The sequence below is a fragment of the Trachemys scripta genome, chromosome 11 (genome assembly GCF_013100865.1).
Source record: "Trachemys scripta elegans isolate TJP31775 chromosome 11, CAS_Tse_1.0, whole genome shotgun sequence".
Lineage (NCBI taxonomy): Eukaryota > Metazoa > Chordata > Testudines > Emydidae > Trachemys > Trachemys scripta.
This window is the reverse complement of record NC_048308.1, coordinates 11460366-11481757: the sequence shown is the minus strand read 5'-3', so window position 1 is coordinate 11481757 and position 21392 is coordinate 11460366. Positions and strand designations below refer to the sequence as shown.

At 41.0% G+C, this 21392-nt stretch overlaps 1 protein-coding gene across 2 annotated transcripts in view; it reads left to right on the top strand.

Moving 5' to 3' along the window:
- ZNF148 (zinc finger protein 148) overlaps positions 1-21392 on the top strand; it is a 50711-nt gene that overhangs the window by 9959 nt on the left and 19360 nt on the right. For both annotated transcript variants that reach the window (XM_034785091.1, XM_034785090.1), the window contains exons 2-3: positions 16194-16539; positions 17952-18077. In XM_034785091.1, the coding sequence (XP_034640982.1) occupies positions 16210-16539; positions 17952-18077 (456 nt within the window). In that variant the 5' untranslated portion in view covers positions 16194-16209. The remainder of the gene's footprint in view (positions 1-16193; positions 16540-17951; positions 18078-21392) is intronic.

The window sequence follows — 21392 nt, the reverse complement described above, 5'->3', positions numbered from 1 at the left end:
CCTTTGTGAGCCTTCTTAAGACTCTGCTGTGGAAGCAGAGAAAGAACTGTCATGTCATCCCCTTCCTGTCAGTTCTTTCTCTGCTTCCACACTGCGGATGTGGGGATCGAAAGAAAAGTCACAAATCCCAACAAATTTGAGGGTACCCACATTCCCAGGGCCTCTCAAAAAGTGAGGTGGAGGAAAAGTCCACAGTGCTGCCAATGATCCAGCACCTGCATAGTGAGTTTTGAGAAATCTCCCTGGCTGGACTTCTGAGTCAGGCTTAGTCTGTCTGGCTTACCATGGGAGTTCGCTGCACTCTCAATAGGGTCAGGGTGAAGGTCTCCTGGCTGGGAGTTCCCTCTGTGACTTTAGGAGTCACTCCTGCAGTCTGCTGCTTAGGGCAATTCCCTCCTCATCTCCACAATAGCTGGCTGCCGTTCCTCCCTTTTAAATGCTTCCTCCCTATCATACAAGATTGACAGGGCCTTGGCGGGGGGGGGGGGGGGGGGAGGGAGTTTAGCCCAGGCTGCAGCAGGGCCTATCTCAGACCTTCCTCATCCGTGCGGGGTCTATGTACACCCCATCAGACTTGGTATTTATATACAAGTTGATGATTTATCCAAAGAACTAAATAAATTAAAATGTATTTCTAGCTCAAATTAGTTGACTGACAGGAATCTTCAGTGCATTTTATGCAATGTGGTATCATTCAAGGTCTACACTAATTAAACAATTAAACAGTGTTTGCATTCAGCATGGGAGAAGCATGCAGGGGGCAGCACTAGGAGCTTGTCATCTTATGTGGTGGGGATGATGCACTATGGTGCCTGGAAAGTTTTTATATTCAGTCTGGCTGACAGCCAGCATTGAAAATCTGAACCTCTGACCTTCTGATAAGTTGAGTTTTGAAACAGCATCACCAAACAGCTCAGGTAAGATTGTATTTAGTACTTTTACAACTTGAAGGGTTTGAGTTTAACCTAAAAGCAAATTATTTAATCTTGAGAGTGTGATGAGAGTGTTTTTTGTCTGCATTGTTGGTCTTGGGGAGGATGGCAATCCTTTGGCCAAGTAGCAAATTTTTTGAATTCCCAGGTGGAAAGGTGTCCCCAAAATGCCTTTTTTTGCAAGATAATCAGGATTATCTCTTTCAGACTCTTTGGATAAATGCCTTATTTGTGACTCCTAGATCGCCTTATTATTTTGTTACTTCTTATTTGTAATCTGGTAGTACAGTGTGCTGGACAATGTCCACATGCTTATTTATACCCACCAGCACAGGGAAATAGTCTGTGTCCTGAGAGCTTGGCATCTGAGAAGACAAGCAACATACAAAGGATAAGGGAAAGGCATATACAGTTTTTATGAATATTATACATTACACTACATAGTTTTAAATTAAAGAAATGTACATCAGCTATATCTAACTGTCCAGCAACCTAACCGTTATTAGGTGGTCAGCCGTTATATGCGTTATGGAATTAATATCTGGAATAACAGCATTACACTCTATGTAGGCCCTGAACATCATATAGAAGCTATAGCATGTGTTGAATGTGACTGTGGGACATTAGTCAGAGTGTATATATTAAACCAGAATGTAGGGCTGGTCTACACTATGGGGGGGATCGATCTAAGTTACGCAGCTTCAACTATGTGAATAACGTAGCTGAAGTCCACGTACTTAGATCTACTTACCACGATGTCTTCACTGTGGTGTGTCGATGGGAGACGCCCTCCCGTCAATTCCCCTTGCGCTTCTCGTTGAAGTGGAGTACTGGCGTCGATGCTAGAGTGATCGGAGGTCGATTTATTGCGTCTATACTAGACACAATAAATCGACCCCCGCTGGATCGATCACTGCCCGTCGATCCAGCCAGTAGTGTAGACAAAACCCGTAGTTTCCTGCCTTTTTTGTGATGTTGGTTGCAGTGACCGTATTACACCAATTCTGGCTTGGTGGTGGAGTCCCTTGGCTGTTGATGCTAGGAGGTTTCCATAATGCAGATGATAGTTCTTAATTATTGGCTGTGAATTCATGGAACCAGTGTCTTTTATCAGTTTGTCCCTGATAAGTACAAGGAGTACACACAGAGATGGAAACATACTTTTGCATTGTTTTTGGATCAGTCCAAATGTCTGTTCTACTGTATTCTGACACTTAATTAGTTCAGACAGGGATCAGGGTACCAGTGCCACTAAGGTCAAGGCTCAGTTTCAGTGGTCCTTCCCCAGAAAAGTGCCTGTTCCAGAGAACTGTTAGAGTGTTCTCGTCTGAATTGCTATCGAGTCATTTCTGCAGTGGGTTAATGAATTGGTATAACTGTGTTTCCCATTGCTATTCATGAATTGGCTCCAAGACATCCTCTCTTTTTGTGTCATCCGTTTAGCTTGATTTAATAATAGGCTTGAGTAATTAAAAAGTCAGGGACAAGACTGAAGTCCTGGTGAAAGCCAACCCACTGGGAATCTGTGGTGGAGGCCAATAGGTTTTTCTTTTTCTTAAAGTTCTCTTAGTGAGACTAGACTAGAGTGAAGAATTATCTGGCAGAACTAGTTTGGGTTGTTGGTAGTCTGGTAAATACTGTATGCCAGTGACCCATAATGGATTCAGCAGTTGTTTGCTCTTAACACTTTTTCCTCATTCTTTGGACAGTAGTTCAACCAGGTTAGAAAAGATTGGTTTATGACTGTGGTATCAATATCTAAGCTGAACAAGATGTCTGTACCCGGTCTGTCCTGGCTGAGTTTCAGATTCCAAGATCAGAATGGTTCTCAATGGGTTTATTCTGACCACAAACGTCATGTACCTCTTTGGCTGCCAGTGGGTTAGCGATGGGCTTGCTGCTAATAAATGTCAGTGACTCTGTTTAAGTTAATAAGGTCTTGATTGTGCTTAAGTGTATGAAGGTGTGGGCCTTAATTTAAAAAAAATTCTGTATTCTGACAGTTTTGCCTGATTTCTAATTTTTCATGTTTGGAAAAGATTTTTGAGAAAGGCATGACTTGGGTGTTCTGTTCCCACCAGTCTGCGGTTGATTAGTTATTTTATTTCTTTCAGTCTGTGTTCAGACTGTCTTGTAATACTGACATGTTCTGATCAACTTGCTGAATGCTCTAATGATCCTTGCTGATAATGTTAGATACTGACAACAGCCTTTGATACAGTTGATAGCATGGTATTGGTGGCCAGGCAGCTATTCCTGACTGTGATGAGCAGAATTGTTCTTCAGTCACTGAGTTCCATAACTGGAAGAGAGATTTCAAAATGTGGTGATAGACATTTTCTCATCATTACTCAATATTCTTCTCTATGGAGTGTTGCAAGGTTCTCTGCCCCCTGTTGTTCATTATGCATAAAAAATCAGAACGGGTTATCATAATGGAATATTGCCTGAGATACCTCTAGGCCTGATACTTATTTCAATGTCATCTTTACTATTCTCTCCTCTTGAGGTTCTTATACAGCTCTCATCATCATAGTGTCTGAGCACCTTCCAGAAGTGCATTAAAGATCATGATTAGTAACTGTCACTTGTATTTCTCTCTTCCTCTCTCCAGGGCAGTGTTGTACAGGAATTTTTAATTTCTATTTTATTTTAATATATGTACACTGTACTGTGTGTTTACATTAATACAAGCAAAGTCAAATAACTTTTTCCTTGTGTTTGCAGGGGTAATAGTGAGGTTTATGGTCACTCTTAGTTACTGTGGGAATTTATTCCACAATCTTAGATGGACCCCTGAGATAGCTTTCTCCTGCTCATGCAAGCTGTACCTTTACTGTAGACAATTGCAGTTCTGTTGTGCCTGAGGAGTGGAGCTGTCAGCTGTGGTCCTCGCTCCAGAAATTTAGAGGGGCTCTTCTAGGTATCCTGGGCCCAGGCTGTTGATGGCCTTGAGGATCAAGACTGAGACCATGAATTTTGTATTCTTAGGAAACAGCGTAAAGAGCAGAGGCTAGGGTTCTCATCTGGTCTCATTCTTACCCCCACTTGCTGTTTCTATCCCCACCTCCCAATCCCAGTGTCCTTGCTCAGACAGTCCCAGTGCAGACAGAAGTCTGTTGAGCATGTGCCAACTGAATTTTTTCAGAGGATGATAATTTGGCCAAATTTGTGTGGATTTTCATGGGGTAGAAGAACCTGCAGGACTAGAACATGGGACCATGAGGTTCTGGGCTGCTGACACTTCTTCACTGCAATGGGAAGCTTAGGCTGGATTTCTGCTGGAGGACACTCTGAAGCTAGACACTGCAGGAAGTACCACCCAACAGGGCCTGTGTGGCTGCCCCCATCAGTCCACTGATTGCTGGTATATAAACTAGGAAGCCATCATGGGGAGCAGCCTGAGCAGCAATGCAGACTGCCTCCTTGCTTCTTCTCTAGAGCTTGCTTTGCTGTGGACCCTAGTCTCCAACTTCTGACCCTGGTTCATCCCCAACTCTGCTTTTTGCCCGGTGCCTGAACCTGGCCCAACTCCAACCTGGCTACCCATCTCCTGACTGCAACTTGGTAACTGATGAATGCACACAAGCCACCTGCGGATGGGCCCTGACATGGGGGCAGAAAAGGCACATCCCTAATACAAAAGCCATCCCTTGCCAAATTCCAAGTTCCTTCTCCAAAGGATGGGGGCATTAGAGCTTTTCAAAGAAAAGGTCACTAGAATTTTTTAATATGGGCAAAAGAACATGGACAAATACAATGGTGTATTTTTTTCTCTGGCCTTGCTCTCCGAAACTGCTGAACTGTTTTGGCTGAAATATTATAAAAAACCCCCCCAAACAAACAAAGAAACAAAACAAAACAAAAATTCAGCCCGTGGCAGACATCTGGCATGGAAAATTTCAGCCAAAACAGTTTGGCAAAGATATAAGCAACTGAAAACAGAGAAGTGTCAGGCAATCTTAAATATAAGCAGTGCTGCTATCCCACCTATAATAGAGCTAGAGCTAAGACTTCTTAATGTTTGTTTCACAGTGTAAGGACACAGATACCATATGTATTCTATTCATTTCAACTGTACAGTAGTAGAAATTCTAATGGGTTTTTGAAATATTGCGTTTATTAATGTTGTAGAGAAGCTGACAATACAGTGTCACAAGATTCATGGATCTTTCCAGTTCAGAAAGTAAACAAATGTTGCATATTTTATTTTCATCCATGGCTTTTTGAATGGCTAAAATGTGGTTGCCTCACTGGCTTGTGGTTTTTAACTTGCTTTGTTGCTGAAGTAATATGGAAAGCTTTTTGAGACTTGTGTTCAGTATTGAATATGTTCTAGATATGTTACAGTATGATTATGATAAATGGTCAACTAATATAGAATTTAGAAAAAGCAGAAAGTTCTAGACTATGGCTTCAAACCTCTAAAGATTTTCACACATGCACTATAAATAGTCCCGCTGTGAGGAGTCCCACATTTTAATGGGGCTATTCACAGTGCACAAAGTTAAGCATATAGGTACATCTTTGCAGGATCAGGGCCTATATTGGCACAAAGTTCAGCAACATACTTATTCACAGGGGCATATGCTGGATGATCTGAGTTTTAAGAGGCTTCCAGTCATACGGTACAGTTAGAATTCTCTAATTTCATGATCTGTCAACTTTTTTTCTGTGTGTTGATTTATGTTTGGTAACTTTCTTTGCAATTCAAAACTCAACAGCTATAATTTATTACCATGAGTGCTACTTTTCTTAATTTCCGAAGAGGGTTCTGCTGATAGTATTGTTTTATTAATACAAAGGATAAAAATACAACATGTTAAGCACTTACAGTTTTTAAAGCATTATTAGGTCATTTTGCCATCTCTCTTCTTGTTAGCATAAAGAATTGCAGGAATATTTCCCTATTTCCTCCTGTAAAAAAATTCTAATTGAGAATTTAAATATAAATCCTCTGTTGGTGTAAATTTTGGCCTAGGTAGGGTTCCTATACCAGTCTTAACTTTCCTACTCACCAGTGTACATACAGTTAGGGTTTGGACTGAGTGGTTCTGGCAAAATAAGAACACAGACACAAGAATAAGACACGGAATGGCCTATGGAACTGGACTGGAGGCTTTTGTTTGTTTGTTTTTTCCTACCTGAATTTTGTGATTGATTCATTTAAAACCTCCACTTGTCTTTTGTTGTGCGAGTGTGATCTGCTGCTACTTTTTTTTTTTTTTTTAATGAGGCTTCAGCAAAAGTTGCTTATTAGGGAAGGTTTTTACCAGTTTTTATCAGTTATACCTGTGTAATTATACTGGTATAGTTATACTGATATAACTTATTCCAGAATAAAAGTGACTTTTTTTGGTTTACCTTAACCCTCTTCGAATTAATGTAAGCGAGGGGTTCTCACACATCATTGCATCACAACCCCCTTCTGACCAAAAAAAAATTGCTACACAACCCCGGAAGGGGGGCCTGAGCCTGCCCGAGCCCTGCTGTCCTGGGCAGACTGCGGGGGCAAAGACAAAGCCCAAGGGCAGCGGGTCTCAGGCTTTGGCCCAGGTGGTGAGGGTTGGGCTTCAGCAAGTGTAACGCCAGCCCTGATGACCCCATTAAAATGGGGTCGCGACACACCAGCGGTTCTCAAACTGTGGAAGCTAAACTGAAAAAAGGCACTCTTCTATGGGAATCAGAACACAAGGAGATGTCCTGGTATAACTATATCTGTTTAAATTCACACCTTGGCTTATGTATAACTTTTCCATGTAGACAAGCCCGAAGAATAGACATCATGCCTGGGAATGTCCAAATGTTGCACCAAAATTTGTTAAGCTTCCTTGGTGTACTGTTTGCATGAGTGGACTCAGCAGAATTTTCTGCTGGGGGACAAAACACTAAACCTTTTTCCAAAGATTGTTGTGGGAAATAGGACATAGTGGGAAGAACCATCACACTTGTATTTTCTAACTTCAGGTATTTGTTTCCTTGAAAGCTTTTTTTACCTTTAACTTAGTCTAAAACAATACCCAACAAAAATGTGGAGTTGCATTTTTAAGAAGCAACATTATCAGATTTCAGAGCAACATTATCAGAGTATTTCTATTATGGGGGATGGGGGGAATATTTCTGCTCTGAAGCCATTTTATAACTTGAATCAAATTGTATCTTGATTTTGATTTTGGGAAATCCTGAAGAGAGATTTATTAACATGGCATCTAGATGAGAAAGATGTGATAGAATTTCCATTATACCCACTATTTTTACATTTATTCATGGCTGAAATTTGGAATGCACAGTGAGAGGGAGTTAGTGCCTGCATCTGTTCATAATACATTATTTAATTAAGTTTCACAGTAGAATTGCCTGAAAAATGGTAAATAATTTCCCCACAGAAAGTTATTTTAAAAAATATGCAGATGTTCCATTTTGGAGTGGGATCTTCTCCCCCCCTTTTTGCTCCTTTTTTTCTTTTTACAGTTTTGCCTCTGTGAAAAGATGGAGACGGTGGGGTGTTGGGGAGGAAACGAAAATGATGAAAACTCAAAACTTTTTGATGTTTTGTTTGAAACTCAGAAAATTTAGAAATACATTTTTAAAAGTATATAAATATTTTCATTAAAAAGGACCATTTTTTATTAATTTTTTTGACAACAAATTTCAACAACTTCTATTCTACAGTAGGTAGGTAGGTAGATAAATAAAAAGCAGTGTGAAACCTAAAGAATGCACGTTTGATATGTGAGAGCAGATAGTCATTTTCCTTCCTCTTTTATTTATGGTTATCAGTTTTTCCAGATACTTCCCCTCTCTTTTCTTTTGCGCAAGTTGTCTATTCAATCATTAAAATCTCCCAAATTCTCCTAAATTAATATGTGCAATATAGCCTTATATCTAAGATTTCTGAAATGCACCCAATTAGTATCTCAAGGTGCATGTTAATTATTTAATAAAACCAACTTTATTTGTACAAGAATAAAAGGAAAAACACATGTATACACCAGTCCACCACCAGTCAAAGTGAAAAAAGAGCTTGGTCTTGCATTCTACCCTGATGTTAAACAAGCTGATTCTTTCCTCTGGGATATCTGTTCTACTCCACTGAGTAGTCACTATCATCCTAATTATCGAGTTAGGTTAGTTCTGATGCAGTCTTTTGGACAGCGTACAGGCCACAGAATACATCATGCAACTCCATGATGTGCTGTCCTGAGTCAAATCTGGTGCATAACAGGATAGAATGGCTGTGAGGGACAGGGATCTGTTGACACTGCCTAGCCATTGTGTTTTAGGTCTTCTGGGGGTCTTTTCCATCCTGCTTTTATTGGGTCAAAGCAGAAAATGAGTCTCGCGGGGAAGATGGTAGGCATTTGAAGCAGATGACCATACCACCTTAGAGAGTGTTAGGAGACTGTATGACAGAGCACGACCTGTTTAGCTAGAAAATGGATTTCTTCATTAGATTTTAATTCATGCCATTTGATATTTTTTGATCATTTGGACATGCTTCATCTGAATGGTGTCCAACTTTTTTAAAATCTGGATAGAGAAGCACCATGTTTCAGTCCCACGGGTCAGAATACTGACCACAGAAGCTTTATTTATCCTCAGCTTTGTCTCTGTACTTATCAAGGTGTTTGGTTCATGAAAGACATTCTTAATAAAGTACCCTATTACTGATGAGCTTTTGAAGTGCAGGCTTCACGTTCTTTCTTGACACTAAAAGAAGAACAGGAGTACTTGTGGCACCTTAGAGACTCTGAAACTTTCTTGACACTGCTTGTATTATCAACAACACAAACAATGCTGATTAAATCACTGATAATCCCAGATGGGTGGTCATTCATATGCTAAAGGCCACAGCATATTCGAAATTGGAAGAATTTTGGGTTTACCCCAATTAATTTTCAGGCTGACTTTGGCTGCTGAGTTTTCCAGAGATTTAAGAGCCACAACCAGATCGTCTGTTGATTTGACAGCTAGTGCTCTATTGTTGGCAAAATTGATGATGGTAAGGTTCTTATCATCAAGACATATGCCTAACCTGCATTTACTTATTGTCTGGTCAAGCATATAATCTATGACGGCACTGAAGAATTTTGGAGTAGTAACATGTCCTTGCTGAACATCCAACCTAATTTTGGAAGAAGGCAGTTCTTTTCTGATTTACAACAATGAAGCTTGAGGAGTCGTCATGTAGAAGACGAAACATTCTACAGAGCTTATCAGGGATGCCTGCGAATTTCAAGATCAGCCAAAGTGATACCCTGTCAACAAATGCCTTGATATCCACAAATGTAATGTGAATGGGGCACTTGACTATTTGTGCCTTCTGAATAAGCTGTGAAAATTTGCTCCTTCTGTCGTTGAACAGCGGGGAATGAAACCAGCTTGTTGTGGTCTTGTCTTATTGCTTAAGATATCAGTGGTTTGGGCCAATGAGACAGAAGCAAAAACTTTCCTTGGAGTGGACAGAAGAGTAATGCAACAATAATTACAGCAGGCTCAATTGCTGCCTTTATGTTTCCAAAATGGTAGAATATCACTTTTTTGCCCGTCGTATGGGACCAACTCTGCTCTCCGGATGATATTGAACAGTATCTGCAACCATAAAATAATAGCTGGCCAAGAACTTTTTAACAGTTCTGCAGGATTTTCACAGCATCCTTCAGATTCCTTCCACCTTATTTCTTGTAAGCTTCTTTACAACTCTGTATATTTTGTTTATAGTGAACTTGTTAGGGTCATTTTGTGCAGAATGGGTCTACTTGGCAGTGGCTATCAGGTTACATTATCAGGACACATTTCTTTTCTACCCACTGCCAAAATATGGTGGTGGTTGTTCTAAATAGGCAAAGGCAACGACATTTTGCTTTCAAGACATTTTCAGCGAAGTACTTTTTACATTCTGAGTTGGGGGTTGTGGTGGGCTTGAGAGCCCAAGGTGCTGCCTGAGCCACAATGTCCACACTGCTATTTTTAGCAAGTCCATTTACCCAAGTGGAAGGCTCGTTCCTAGCTGTAGTGTAGATATATCCTTAGATCTCCTGCATGTACCAGGAGTCTTTGGAAAAAGGTATGTGAGGCACACTGAAACTAACTTTTCTGAAGTGCTGTAGTAGGGTTTGTTTGAGTAGCAGTTTTTGAAACAAATCAACATGGTTCAGTGGCTCTAGAAGGGGTTCTCACAACAAATTTTTTGGTGGCCTTCGAGTGCGGTCACCAACTCTTGCTGGTGGCCAATATGACAATTTTTGTGAAAAACTTAATTAACTTTAGGAAAAACAAATAAATATGCACACATACCTGTCCAAATCATTGTAATTTATCTACGTAGGGTTTTTTTTTGCAGTCTCAATAATAATAACAATGTGCAGTTGTCTCTATTCTTTAGAAGACCTAACCAGAATAGAAACACAAATAAGGTACTTTGCATGTTCTTGTCTTTTTTGTTGTTGTTTCTTTTGCTTTTTTGGCGTCTGTTTTTTTTTTTTTTAATAGAATTACTAGCTAGTAAGTCTGTGTCTGTGAAAAGTGATATTTGTATGTTTGTTAAATCACTTTTCACTGCCGTTTGTTAATATCACTTTGCTCAGCAACAGACTTGTTAGCTAGCTGGGAGGCAGTGAAAAGTGATATTAACAAACATTCAAATATCAGTTTTCGCAGCAGACTTACTTACTTAGCCCTGGCAAGCTGGGAGACAAAGTAAGCCTTGGATGGGGAGGTGAGTAGGGAGGCCTTGGGGGCGAGAGGTGATCGGATGGATGGGTCAGGGACTGGGGAAGGCAGCAGGGGCCAGAGGCGATGAGGGGGGTGGTGAGCCTGAAGCACAGTGGCCGGAGCCTGCCGCCACATGGCTGAAGCTTGCCGCCCGCCACCCCGGGCTGAAGCCGGAAGCCTGAGCCCCACCACGCATGGAAGGTGGGGAACTCACACCAGCTGTCTGTTCTTCCAGCGTTGTGGCTCCAGAGGGGTGCAAGGCCCAACCCCTACTTGCAGACCCAGGGTAGGGGCCAATGGTTTGCCCCCTCCCACTCCCCAATCACTGCCCAGGTGTCTGTGGCTGCAAGAAAAGCCTCTGGTGGCCGCATGCGAGAAATGCTGTGTTCTGCAAGCAGTTGCTGAGCATTGTATCAAAAGAGAAAGAAGCTCTAGGATGGAGCAACTGTTCTGAGGTTGTTTTTTCCAGTCCTTTCTTTTTCTTTTTCTTTTTTTTTCTTGGTATACATATCCGTGCAGTCTGTCCTTTGGAGCCCCACATTCAAATGCCTTGCTCGAGGCGATGAAATTGGGGAATCGCTATCAAGCACAAGGAACACCTTAACTCGGCATTTCTTTTAGCTTTGGATCATTTAAGTTACACCTTTTATGTTACCTTTTTATAATTGGACCTCTGTCTTTATTGAGAGATTTTTAACTATATTTTCAAAGATGGTGCTAAAAATCTTATTAAATAAAAGTTTTGAATCCCAGGAAAAAGACTGCTGTTTTATGTTAAAAATCACAATGTTTTATGTCAGGAGATATACTAATTTACACAAGTATGTGGTGTGTATTATCATGGCTTCTGTCAAGGATAATCTTATTTTGGGGATATCTTCTTTCACAGATGTAGCTTGTTCTAACTTACTGGTTGACCTACTACAGGTCCAGGTGAATTATTTTGAAAACTTCAGCTTACTTTTTCTGGTCAGTCTGTTATTGTGCCAAGAGCATTTTTTTCTTGGTTTCAATTAAAATAATATGATTCTGCTTACTGAAGCAACCTCTGCCCTCCTCCCCGCCGCAAAGCATCTTGTGGTCAACTATGCTTGATTTGCTGAGGCAGTTCCAATCAGGACACGTCTCATTTGGGCTAATAGCCTATTTTTATGTTTTTCTTTACTTTCATATTATTTGGTTCCGTGTTTAGATTTTATGTAGACTAGATTGTGTTTCATCAGTTGTAGTGTTATGCTGCAGATTGAGTCCTCATTATTTTTGTATGGAAGGCCAGATATCTAAAAACCTGCTTTTACAATGCACCTGAGGTGACTCAAGATCAGAACTTGAAAAATGTACCTGAAGCCTACTATCTCAGGACTAGCCTACTAATCAGTGTGAAAAGCAGCCATGTATTCATATCCCTTACAATTTAAATGAGTAAAACAGCTGACAATATGTTACAAATAAATGCGATATACTATCAGTGTGTGTCCTCTGCTAGGCAGCTGCTGCACATTACCAATTGTTCCTCTAGCATTCTGCTGCTATGTTTCACCAGTCTGCCCCAATTCATTGGTGACAGCAGCAGCAGAGTCCTTTGCTCTCTTTCTGAGACCCTTTTCTCATTATTCTCCGTACCTTTCTGCCAGGAAATAGCTTTAAATCCCGGAATTCCTCAATTTGGGCCTGATTTCAGAGCAGTGTGACAATATTCTGTATCTGGAGCAGTCCCTAGCGCTGCTTTCAGCTGTGCCTTGACCAGACGGACTGCAGCCGCTGTTCTTCACACTTGAATGCTTGCTTTTTAGCAGCTTGCACTTCCCCATCTCAGCACCTCTCTAGCTGGTTCCTATGAAGGCTGCAGTGCAGTAAGCTAATACTGCAGTAGACCGCAACATGCATAGAATCATAGAAATGTAGGGCTAGAAGGGACCTCAAGAGATCATCTAGTCCATCCTCGGGCACTGAGCAGGATTAAATATACATGGACCAACTCTGACAAGTGTTTGTTCAACCTGTTCTTAAAAACCTCCAAGGATGGAGGCCTAAGATCATCCTGCCCCCTTCAACTGAACCATCTCCCTCTCATTTCAGTATTACTGTGATCTATTGTTGCAAGTCCTCTCCAGAAAACCTTCAGCGCTTTGATGGAGAACTACTACTTCACCCTACTGCCATGAAACCCCAGTTACCTCCAAAAAAATTTCTATAGATTACAGTTTCTTTCCCTGGGATCATTGGTGACATTCCTGGTGCACTTCATCCCTTGAAAAGGGTGAACTCTCATTCTCTTCTTTAGTAATATGTGATTCAGACAACTGGAAATACTTTTTAACTTAGATGAGATAACCTAACCCTGCTTTAAACATTGAAGAGTCGGTGTCCCTTCGTTTGAAGAGAAGTGCCCTGAAGATGATGCATAAGAAAGGCTTCAAAGTTGCTTATATAACTATCCCTGGAGACACTAGTCTGTTCTGACTAGATCCCTCCCAAGCACATACTGTCTGCTCAGAAAAAAACTACCGAGTTTAGCAGGATAAAATTTTCAAATTGTCCTTAGTGCCTCAGATTGGCTCTTTTCACACTTAGTGGGGCAGTCTGATACAAGTTCTGTTTGATGGCTTCAGACTGTTTGAAAGAGCATCAGAAACTTAATAAGATAATGCTCCTTCAATGTTATTCCAGAGTCAGTAGATCCAAATTTTGAACTTTGTTTCTGCAGACCATTTCAGAACAGATTCAACCAACTGTCCTTTAGCGCTGAGTACTCCATTGGTGCCAGATCACTTCTTTGCAAAATCCCTGCTAGAATATCCACTATGTATATAGAAGGTAGTAATTGGTCTACTGTAATGGTGGCACTAGAAGCAGAAAGTTAAATGAAAAGGTCTCAAAATCCTATATCTCTAGCAGTATATGAGATCCAGCAAAGCTGAACTGGCAAACAGATTGGCAGAGTTAGAAGGAACTCTCCTCACGAGATTGGAAACTTAGAATACCTTCATTTACCTGACCCAGATGTGCTTCCTTCCACAAACAGATTTGTTTGCAAATTTTATCAAATATGAAAGTTCTGAACTTTTACTTTGTTCCAGACTCTTGACAACAGCAAGATTGGACAACTGCTTTCCAATCTTGGGGGGAGGGATAGCTCAGTGGTTTGAGCATTGGGCTGCTAAACCCAGGGTTGTGAGTTCAATCCTTGAGGGGGCCACTTAGGGATCTGGGGCAAAATCAGTACTTGGTCCTGCTAGTGAAGGCAGGGGGCTGGACTTGATGACCTTTCAGGGTCCCTTCCAGTTCTATGAGTTAGGTATATCTCCATTTATTATTATATTATTCACATGGGCTGGCCGGCAGAGAGACTTTGCTACCTTCTCCAGTAAAGACAAAAGATTGTTGATCCTCATCACCCGAAACTGCCCCTACAGACTATGTTTTCTGCATCTCGCAGGAACACCTGTCTCTGAATCATTGATATTCACACTTATGGAATCTTGTGTACCGAGCCCTTCTAACATGACAGTTCTCAACATTTTTGTTGAAATCTAGGAGGACATCTATTCTGGAAAAATACAAAGGGTCTGTAAGCCCTTTTTGTATGGTATTGCTCAGTGGAATATTAATTCCATGCAAATGTGTTGGGGTCTCTCTTCTCTAGTTTCATCAAAGGCCTTGTTCTTCAGCTACCTCACAGGTTAAGTTGTAGATTTGGGGAGTATCAGTCTTTACTTTTTTGTCTCAAGTGTATTCCTCCATTTTCATATTTCCACATCTTTGAAGGTTGTTGGTTCCTTTTTACTTTCTTATTCATTTATAAATATCTTTGACCTTTTATGTGCAGAAGCTTGGGTTTCAGTGTCTCCCAAAAAGCAAATGAAGCCACATCATTAAATCTTTTAACGATGTCAGTGCCCTACATATTTAGGGTCAAGCTGAGTGAATACATCAGTAGTCAATCCATTCGGACTTCCAGCAGTGAAAAGTTTACGGGTACAAGGTCCACTTTATCTTGAATATCCAACATGCTTCACTCTTTTGACTTGGCTGTTGAGCAGTTGAACTTGAAAAGGGGGAGGATTATTAGACAATCCTGCACAGCTCAAAAATTAGCCACCTCTCTGACGTATTCAAGGAGTTAGAGATTCTTGCTCTTGTGTGATAGCGCAGGCACAGATCCTCTCCTGTCTTGACTAGATTAATGCTGGAGAATGGTAATGTTGGCTACATTTTTAATTCTGTTTTAATTTGCTTGAGTGAATTGAATATTCACAAGAATCAGGACTACCAATAGTACTGTCTGGAATCGGGTATGATGCAGATGAGTAATGTGTAATCTTCACCACTAAGTTCTGTCAATGGATCACATTCCTAACATCAAATGCTCGTGGGCCCCACTTGAGGCAAGTCTGCCCTTCATGCCAGATTGTGTGGTGGGTTTGTGAAATGAACAGATCTTCACTAGAAATTAGGATAAATCCAGAATCCTCATTATTTTTCTCAATCACTGCAAGTGTTTTTTGAGACATATTTTCTATTTTCAAACTGAAAACTGAAGTTTAAACATTACATGTTGGTCTGTTTGATACAAGTTTGTGGATGGAATGTATGCTTTGCGAGTAGCAGGATGTTAAATTGGCTGTAGGGCTTCACAGTGTAATTCTTAGGGGATGATGGAGAGCCCTTCTGTACTGCTGGGCAAGATGGTTTGGCTTCTTTGGCTATTTAATTGGACATTTAGAACATTAGGGACAGAGCTGACCCAGAGCTTAATTAGCTAAAAAGCCTAACTGAGGTGGAACTGAGCCTCCCCCTCAGCATGATGAACTACTGCCTATTTCCTACTGTGTTTTTGCACTATTAATGGTGGCAGTGTCTAAGCCCATACACCGTGACTCATGCTCTAGTGTCAGAGTGGGTGTGGAGGTGATCGCCCCCCTATAAGTATGTTTAACTACTCCTCTTCCTTCCTTCACATGCAATAACAGCAGCCCAAGAAGAGCCAAAAAATTCTCCTTCCTCTCCCTTGTGACGATAAAGCTGTTCTGGTAGCCTGGGGCAGTGGTGGCAGGAGAGACAGACAGCACATACAGAAAGGGGGAAGTGGAGAAGAGAGAACACAGTGAAAGGAGGCATTTTCAGGAGAGGGATCAGGCACAAAAAATGGTGGGGAGGGGATGGGGAAGAGAGGCAGAGAAGAAAAAATGGAAGTAGTTTGATTCCTTTAAAGGGTAGGGGATGTGTTTAAGTTTCTTTTGGCTATCAATTCATATAACTACTGTATCACCCCGTTATATTGGTAGTCAAAAGACAACCACAACCTATTTGAAAAAGTGTGTGTGTGTGTGTGTGTGTGAGAGAGAGAGAGAGAGAGAGATTGATCTCCTTTAGCTTATTACCACAAAGATGAAGTATTGAAATCCCTGGACAGTACTTACAAGAAAGGCATGTGTTGTTGACTCTATTTTGTAAAACCTTTCTTTTTTTTTTTTTAAATGTCAAGTAAATTTTTAAATAATTTGCCCATTTGTATATATTCACTTGCTATACTTCTCGTTATAGGCTATTGCACTTAAGCATGAATATTGAAGACAAACTTGGAGGATTATTTCTTAAATGTGGTGGCATAGACCAAATGCAGTCATCCAGGGCTATGGTAGGGATGGGTGCAGTATCTGACCAGTCTTCAGTATCTGGGGAACGGCAAGCAGCAGTGCTTCAAGACCGGACTATGGCACATCAAGAAATTCTTGCAACAGATGAAGTGTTACAAGAAAGTGAGCTTCGACAGCAAGAGATGATTTCACATGATGAACTCATGGTCCATGAGGAGACGGTAAAAAATGATGATGAGCTGGAGGCTCAAGATAGACTTCCTCAAGGGCTACAGTATGCAGTCAATGTTCCTGTAAGCATTTTATTCATGAAATATTGCACACTCATTTAGGAAGCATGGTTTGGTAATGCTGTTGTGTTATGTTAGGAATATATTAATGAGTTGTTTTCATTTTGATTATAAAAATATGTATTAATAATAGATGCTATTTATGAAAATGTCTTTAGCTGCTGACTGGGTGAAATTCATCTCAGTTAGAGGGCCGACAAAAGGCCCTATACATCATTTAAACCAAGCTTCATGAGCTTAAGTGTGGTTTTAAAAGTGTGTTACAACCTTTTGTAGGTCATTTGCATTGAGGTGAGTTTCACCCAGTTATATTTCATTTTTATAATCATTTATTTATACAAAAATTGATAATTATATTGTTTTTGTTACTATATGAATTGGTTAACATTAAACACTTAAAAAAAAAAACACACAATAATACATTTTAAAGAGCAAATATAAACCAGGATAAGTAATATTTAAAGGGCCTGGATGATTTATTTGTTTTATGCAAAGCACATTTCCTTTTGCCACCTGAAGCATTTCTGTACATGTTTTTAAAGTATATCTCATATAGAAATTTAGCATTTGATAGCTATTGCTTGCATTTATGCTGCAGGTCAAACATATAACACTTTGTAGATGCCCATATATGTCTTCGTTGATATTTAATAGAAAGTATCTTCCATCCACCATAGGTAAAATAAAAATGGCTTCCATTTGAAAATAATGCATTATTACTGTAAAGTTTGGGTGTTTACTGAAATGTCAGTGATTTAAAAAGACAAATTATATAGGTGTAAAAAGAAAGAATGGCCTTTTTCAACTGGAGTTTTGTTAAAACACTGTACATTGAGAGGGCTTTCCTTTTAACTGAAGTTCAGAGATTGTTGGGCAGTTTAGAAAACATACTAGGAACATTTAAGAATATGATCTTTAATAAAGTTGATATTAGATCAAGAAGTATTAATGGGAAAAAAGTTCATTCTCTGTATTTTGGGTTGTTTTTTTTTAATTTTTTTAGCTCAAATATATAGTAAATTAATCTGTTTCTGTTAAATCCTGGCATTGACAATACGACAGGCAAAAGTAATATAGGTATGAAACAAATGGAAGAGTGATTATATGCACATATGAGAGATTTTGATATACACTAGGAGTCACAAGGAAACACTACAGGTCAGAAAGAAAAGCCTAAATTTTTTTGGATGAATAAAGAGGTACAGCAAACTGTAAATCTGTATAGAATTATTTCCTTTCTGCATTTAAGATATTGATTACTCCCTTTTTGTTAAATTTCTGAAAGAATGAAACCATGGGGCAATCCCTTCGGAAAAAATCTTAGCCTTTGTTTCAGCCGTTTGTCATCTGAAAATGAAAAATTGCTCTTTTGTAATGAGAGCCTCACCTGAAACTGGCACTTTGTATCTTAACAGATCAGTGTAAAGCAAGAAATTACTTTTACTGATGCATCTGAACAACAGAAGAGAGACAAAAAACAAATACGAGAGCCAGTAGATTTGCAGAAAAAGAAGAAAAGAAAACAGCGTTCACCAGCAAAAGTAAGACGGATTTTGGAAAAACCAACCAAAAAGAACCTGTAGATTTACTATGACTTTGACTGATTTCATTAGAATTTGAAGTAGTTCTGTCTGAAGTTGTTTTATTTGCATAGTAAAGATGTAACTTTGGAGCTTTCCAGAGTCCAGAGAAGACCGTGATATAAGGCATTCGTAGTGTGTTTCTTTGAACTCCTTTTAGCAACATGAACCTTTGACATACTTTCACATCTGTCTCTCCAGGCAGTTCCCTTTCCAAATATATTTTTTTTAAAGTATGAGTCAGTAGTTTTGTGGACAAGTTATAAATCATTGCACTAGGTTCATCTAATAATAGTTGTACCTTTCTATGATCCTGAGAATTATTGTGTGCCTTATGCATTGAGAACAGTTTAAAAACAAATCTAAAATGAGTTTTCAAAATTTTTAAAAAGTGTTCATCCATAAATTTAGTAAAATAACCTGCGGATAGAGAGCATTCCTAAAATGTAAGTGTCTTTGTATATATTCTACTCTTGGGGGAATTCTGCGCTGCTGCACGCATGCAGAAACATGTCCCTGCGCAGATTCTCTTTGTTTTTCTGCAGAAAAATGGTTTTTGTGGGGAACCAAAGAGAAACTGCACCAATGCTCATTCACCCCTCTCTGACAGGGTCTGTTTGAGCAGTCAGGGGAGAGGAAAGTCACAGTGGAGGGCGTGTCTGAGGATGCCCTGGCTGCCCCAGGATGTTAGTCCCAGTTGGGCACGGGAGGGAGGATGACGACGACAGACAGAGTTCCCCCTCCCCTGCCTGGAGCAGCCGGCAATGGGTCAGATCAACCCTAGAAACTTCCCCTGGCTGTAGGAAGCTCTGTACTGAGGGCGGAGAGTTGGAGGGAGGGGCTGGGTGCAGGGGGTGAGGCACAGCGATGTGTGTGTGTGTTCAGATGCATTGGAGTTGCGTGGAGGGGAAGCACTCCCCCTACAGTGACCCTTTTCCCCCCTCCTTCCTGGTCCTATTACTCCTCAGCTACTGTACGGGGAGCTGCTCCCCCTGTCCGCCCAACCCCTGTGCATCTGGACCCACCCACACCAAAATCCCCCCCACCGAGCCCCCCCGAACCTCCTTCCTGCTGAGCCTTACCCCCTGCATTGGGAGCTCCTCACAACCGGACCCCCACCCCATTGAGCCCCAAACAGCTGCACCCTGACCGCCACCACACCAAGCCCCCCCCCCCCCCCCCAGCACCCATACTCCCTGTTGAGCCCTAACTTCCTTCACCTGGACTCCCCTGTTGAGTCCCCACCCCCACCCCCCTCTGCACCCAGAACCCTCCAACAACCCCCTTTGCATCTAGATCCCTCCTGGACCCCCCACCGAGCTGCCCGCACCAAATTGTACCACACAGAACCCTGGTACTCTTGAGGGAATTCTGCACCAAAATTTAAAAATTCTGCACCAAAAAAATAAAATTTTTAAAGTTCTGCATAATTTTATTTGGCAAAATAACACAGTAACACAATAACAATATAATCTCACAATTTTCAATTATTTTGGTAAATTATTTCCAAATACTTGTCAGCAAATAATTGAAAATAGTGTGATTATATTGTGTTGTTTTAACAAAATATGCAGAATTTTGCAGAATTTTTAATTTTTTGGCACAGAATTCCCTTATGAGTAATATTCTTATTTGTGTTAGAAGTTCTCATGATAACTGTTCTGCATTATTTTGAGAATTTGTTTTCCAGATCTATTGTCAAGAGGGATATAGCAATTTACCCATCTGCCTGTGTCACTGGGTAGCCTGCCCTTTAAATGTAGTGGCACATAGGGGTCAGCCCACTCTGCCAGATGGCATGGCCTTTTAAGATTTTGAATGGTCCTATATATAGAATATAAGGACTGTCCTAAAAGATATTGATAGAGAGGAAGTGGTTCCAGGAGTAAGTAGTGCTTGCAAGGAAATTCCATCACTGTGTCTTTAAGGGCGGGGAGTCTTGGAGAGAGGGTGGGGCCAGGCTCTCCTGCCATCCATCCAATTGGGGATGAGCTGGGAGATGCAGACCAGCATAAATGCTCTCTCCTCCCTCATAGCTGGGCGGACATCAGCAAGAGAAGGCTGGTCTGCTGAGACCTCTCAGCATGGGGACTAATTAGGGGGGAAAGGGACCAGCTGAGGGAGAATCTGACTAGGGTCCGACAGTTGTCTAACTTATAGCTTAGCTCCAGGGAGGAAAACTGGGGACTCCTGCGTAAGGAGGGAGGGAGAGAGAGAGAGGCTGAAAGGTAACCCAGCAGGGACTGTGAACAGGGAGTACCTTTCATTAATTTTGGGACTTTTGTTTGGACTGGTTACCTCAAGAGAGATTGAATTTAGAGTGATCCAGCCAGAGGGCTGAGCCACATGAACCTCAGGAGATACAGAAACTCCTGGGGAGGAGAAACTGAGGCAGGGAGTGCCTGCAGTGCCACAAGGGGGTCCTGAAGGACGGTATTGCCCTGTGACAGTCTGAGAGCTTAGATTTCCCTATATCAAAGGGGCACGTTTTTGTTAAGCTATCCAAATGGGGGCTGCAGCAGTGTTTTGCCCCCTTCTACTAAAACCCAAGCTAATTATTTATTTTATTTGGATTTATGCAACAATTAAAATAAAGCACTCAGGTGCTGTAGCAATTAAGTAAAATCACAGTCCCATAAAGAGGACCACACAATAGCATAAAAATAAGTGTGTTCAGGAAACAGCCCAGCCAGCAAATAAATTAAAGCAGCAAATCTCCTGTGCCCTCTCTACCTCCCTCTTCCCCCCCCCCCGGGCGCAAAAAAAACCCCTCCTGAAACAAAACAAGCCTTTTCATTTTTCCCAGGGTTACCTATCCCATAACCTTCCCCACAAATCTTCTTAGATAGATGGCGTTTGTGGCATGCCTGAAGGGCTGACAGATTATAAATATTTAAGACAGAGTTTGGGAGCAAGTTCCAGGCTCTTGGGTCCCTGATGGCAGCACACCTCTCTCTTTTATAATGAAGGGCATCCAGCTTGAATGCCTCACGCTTTCTCCTCAGAGACCACATCTGTGGGAGTATTGTTTGATGGGAGAGATGGGTGTCCCTCTTATAGAAGACTTCATGGGTATTCATGTATGCTTCCTTCCTCTATCTCCCTGTCTGTCTGTTCCATTCCTTTGAGATGAAGAGGGATTGAAAAACGTTGAGGAAAATCCTTGAGCAGGTTTTGTATCAATCTTTTATTGGCTCATAAGAATAGGAAGGGCAGGAAGAGCAGAAGGATTGGCATGGCATAATCCCAGCATATTGGTCTTGATTTGCTTTCAAT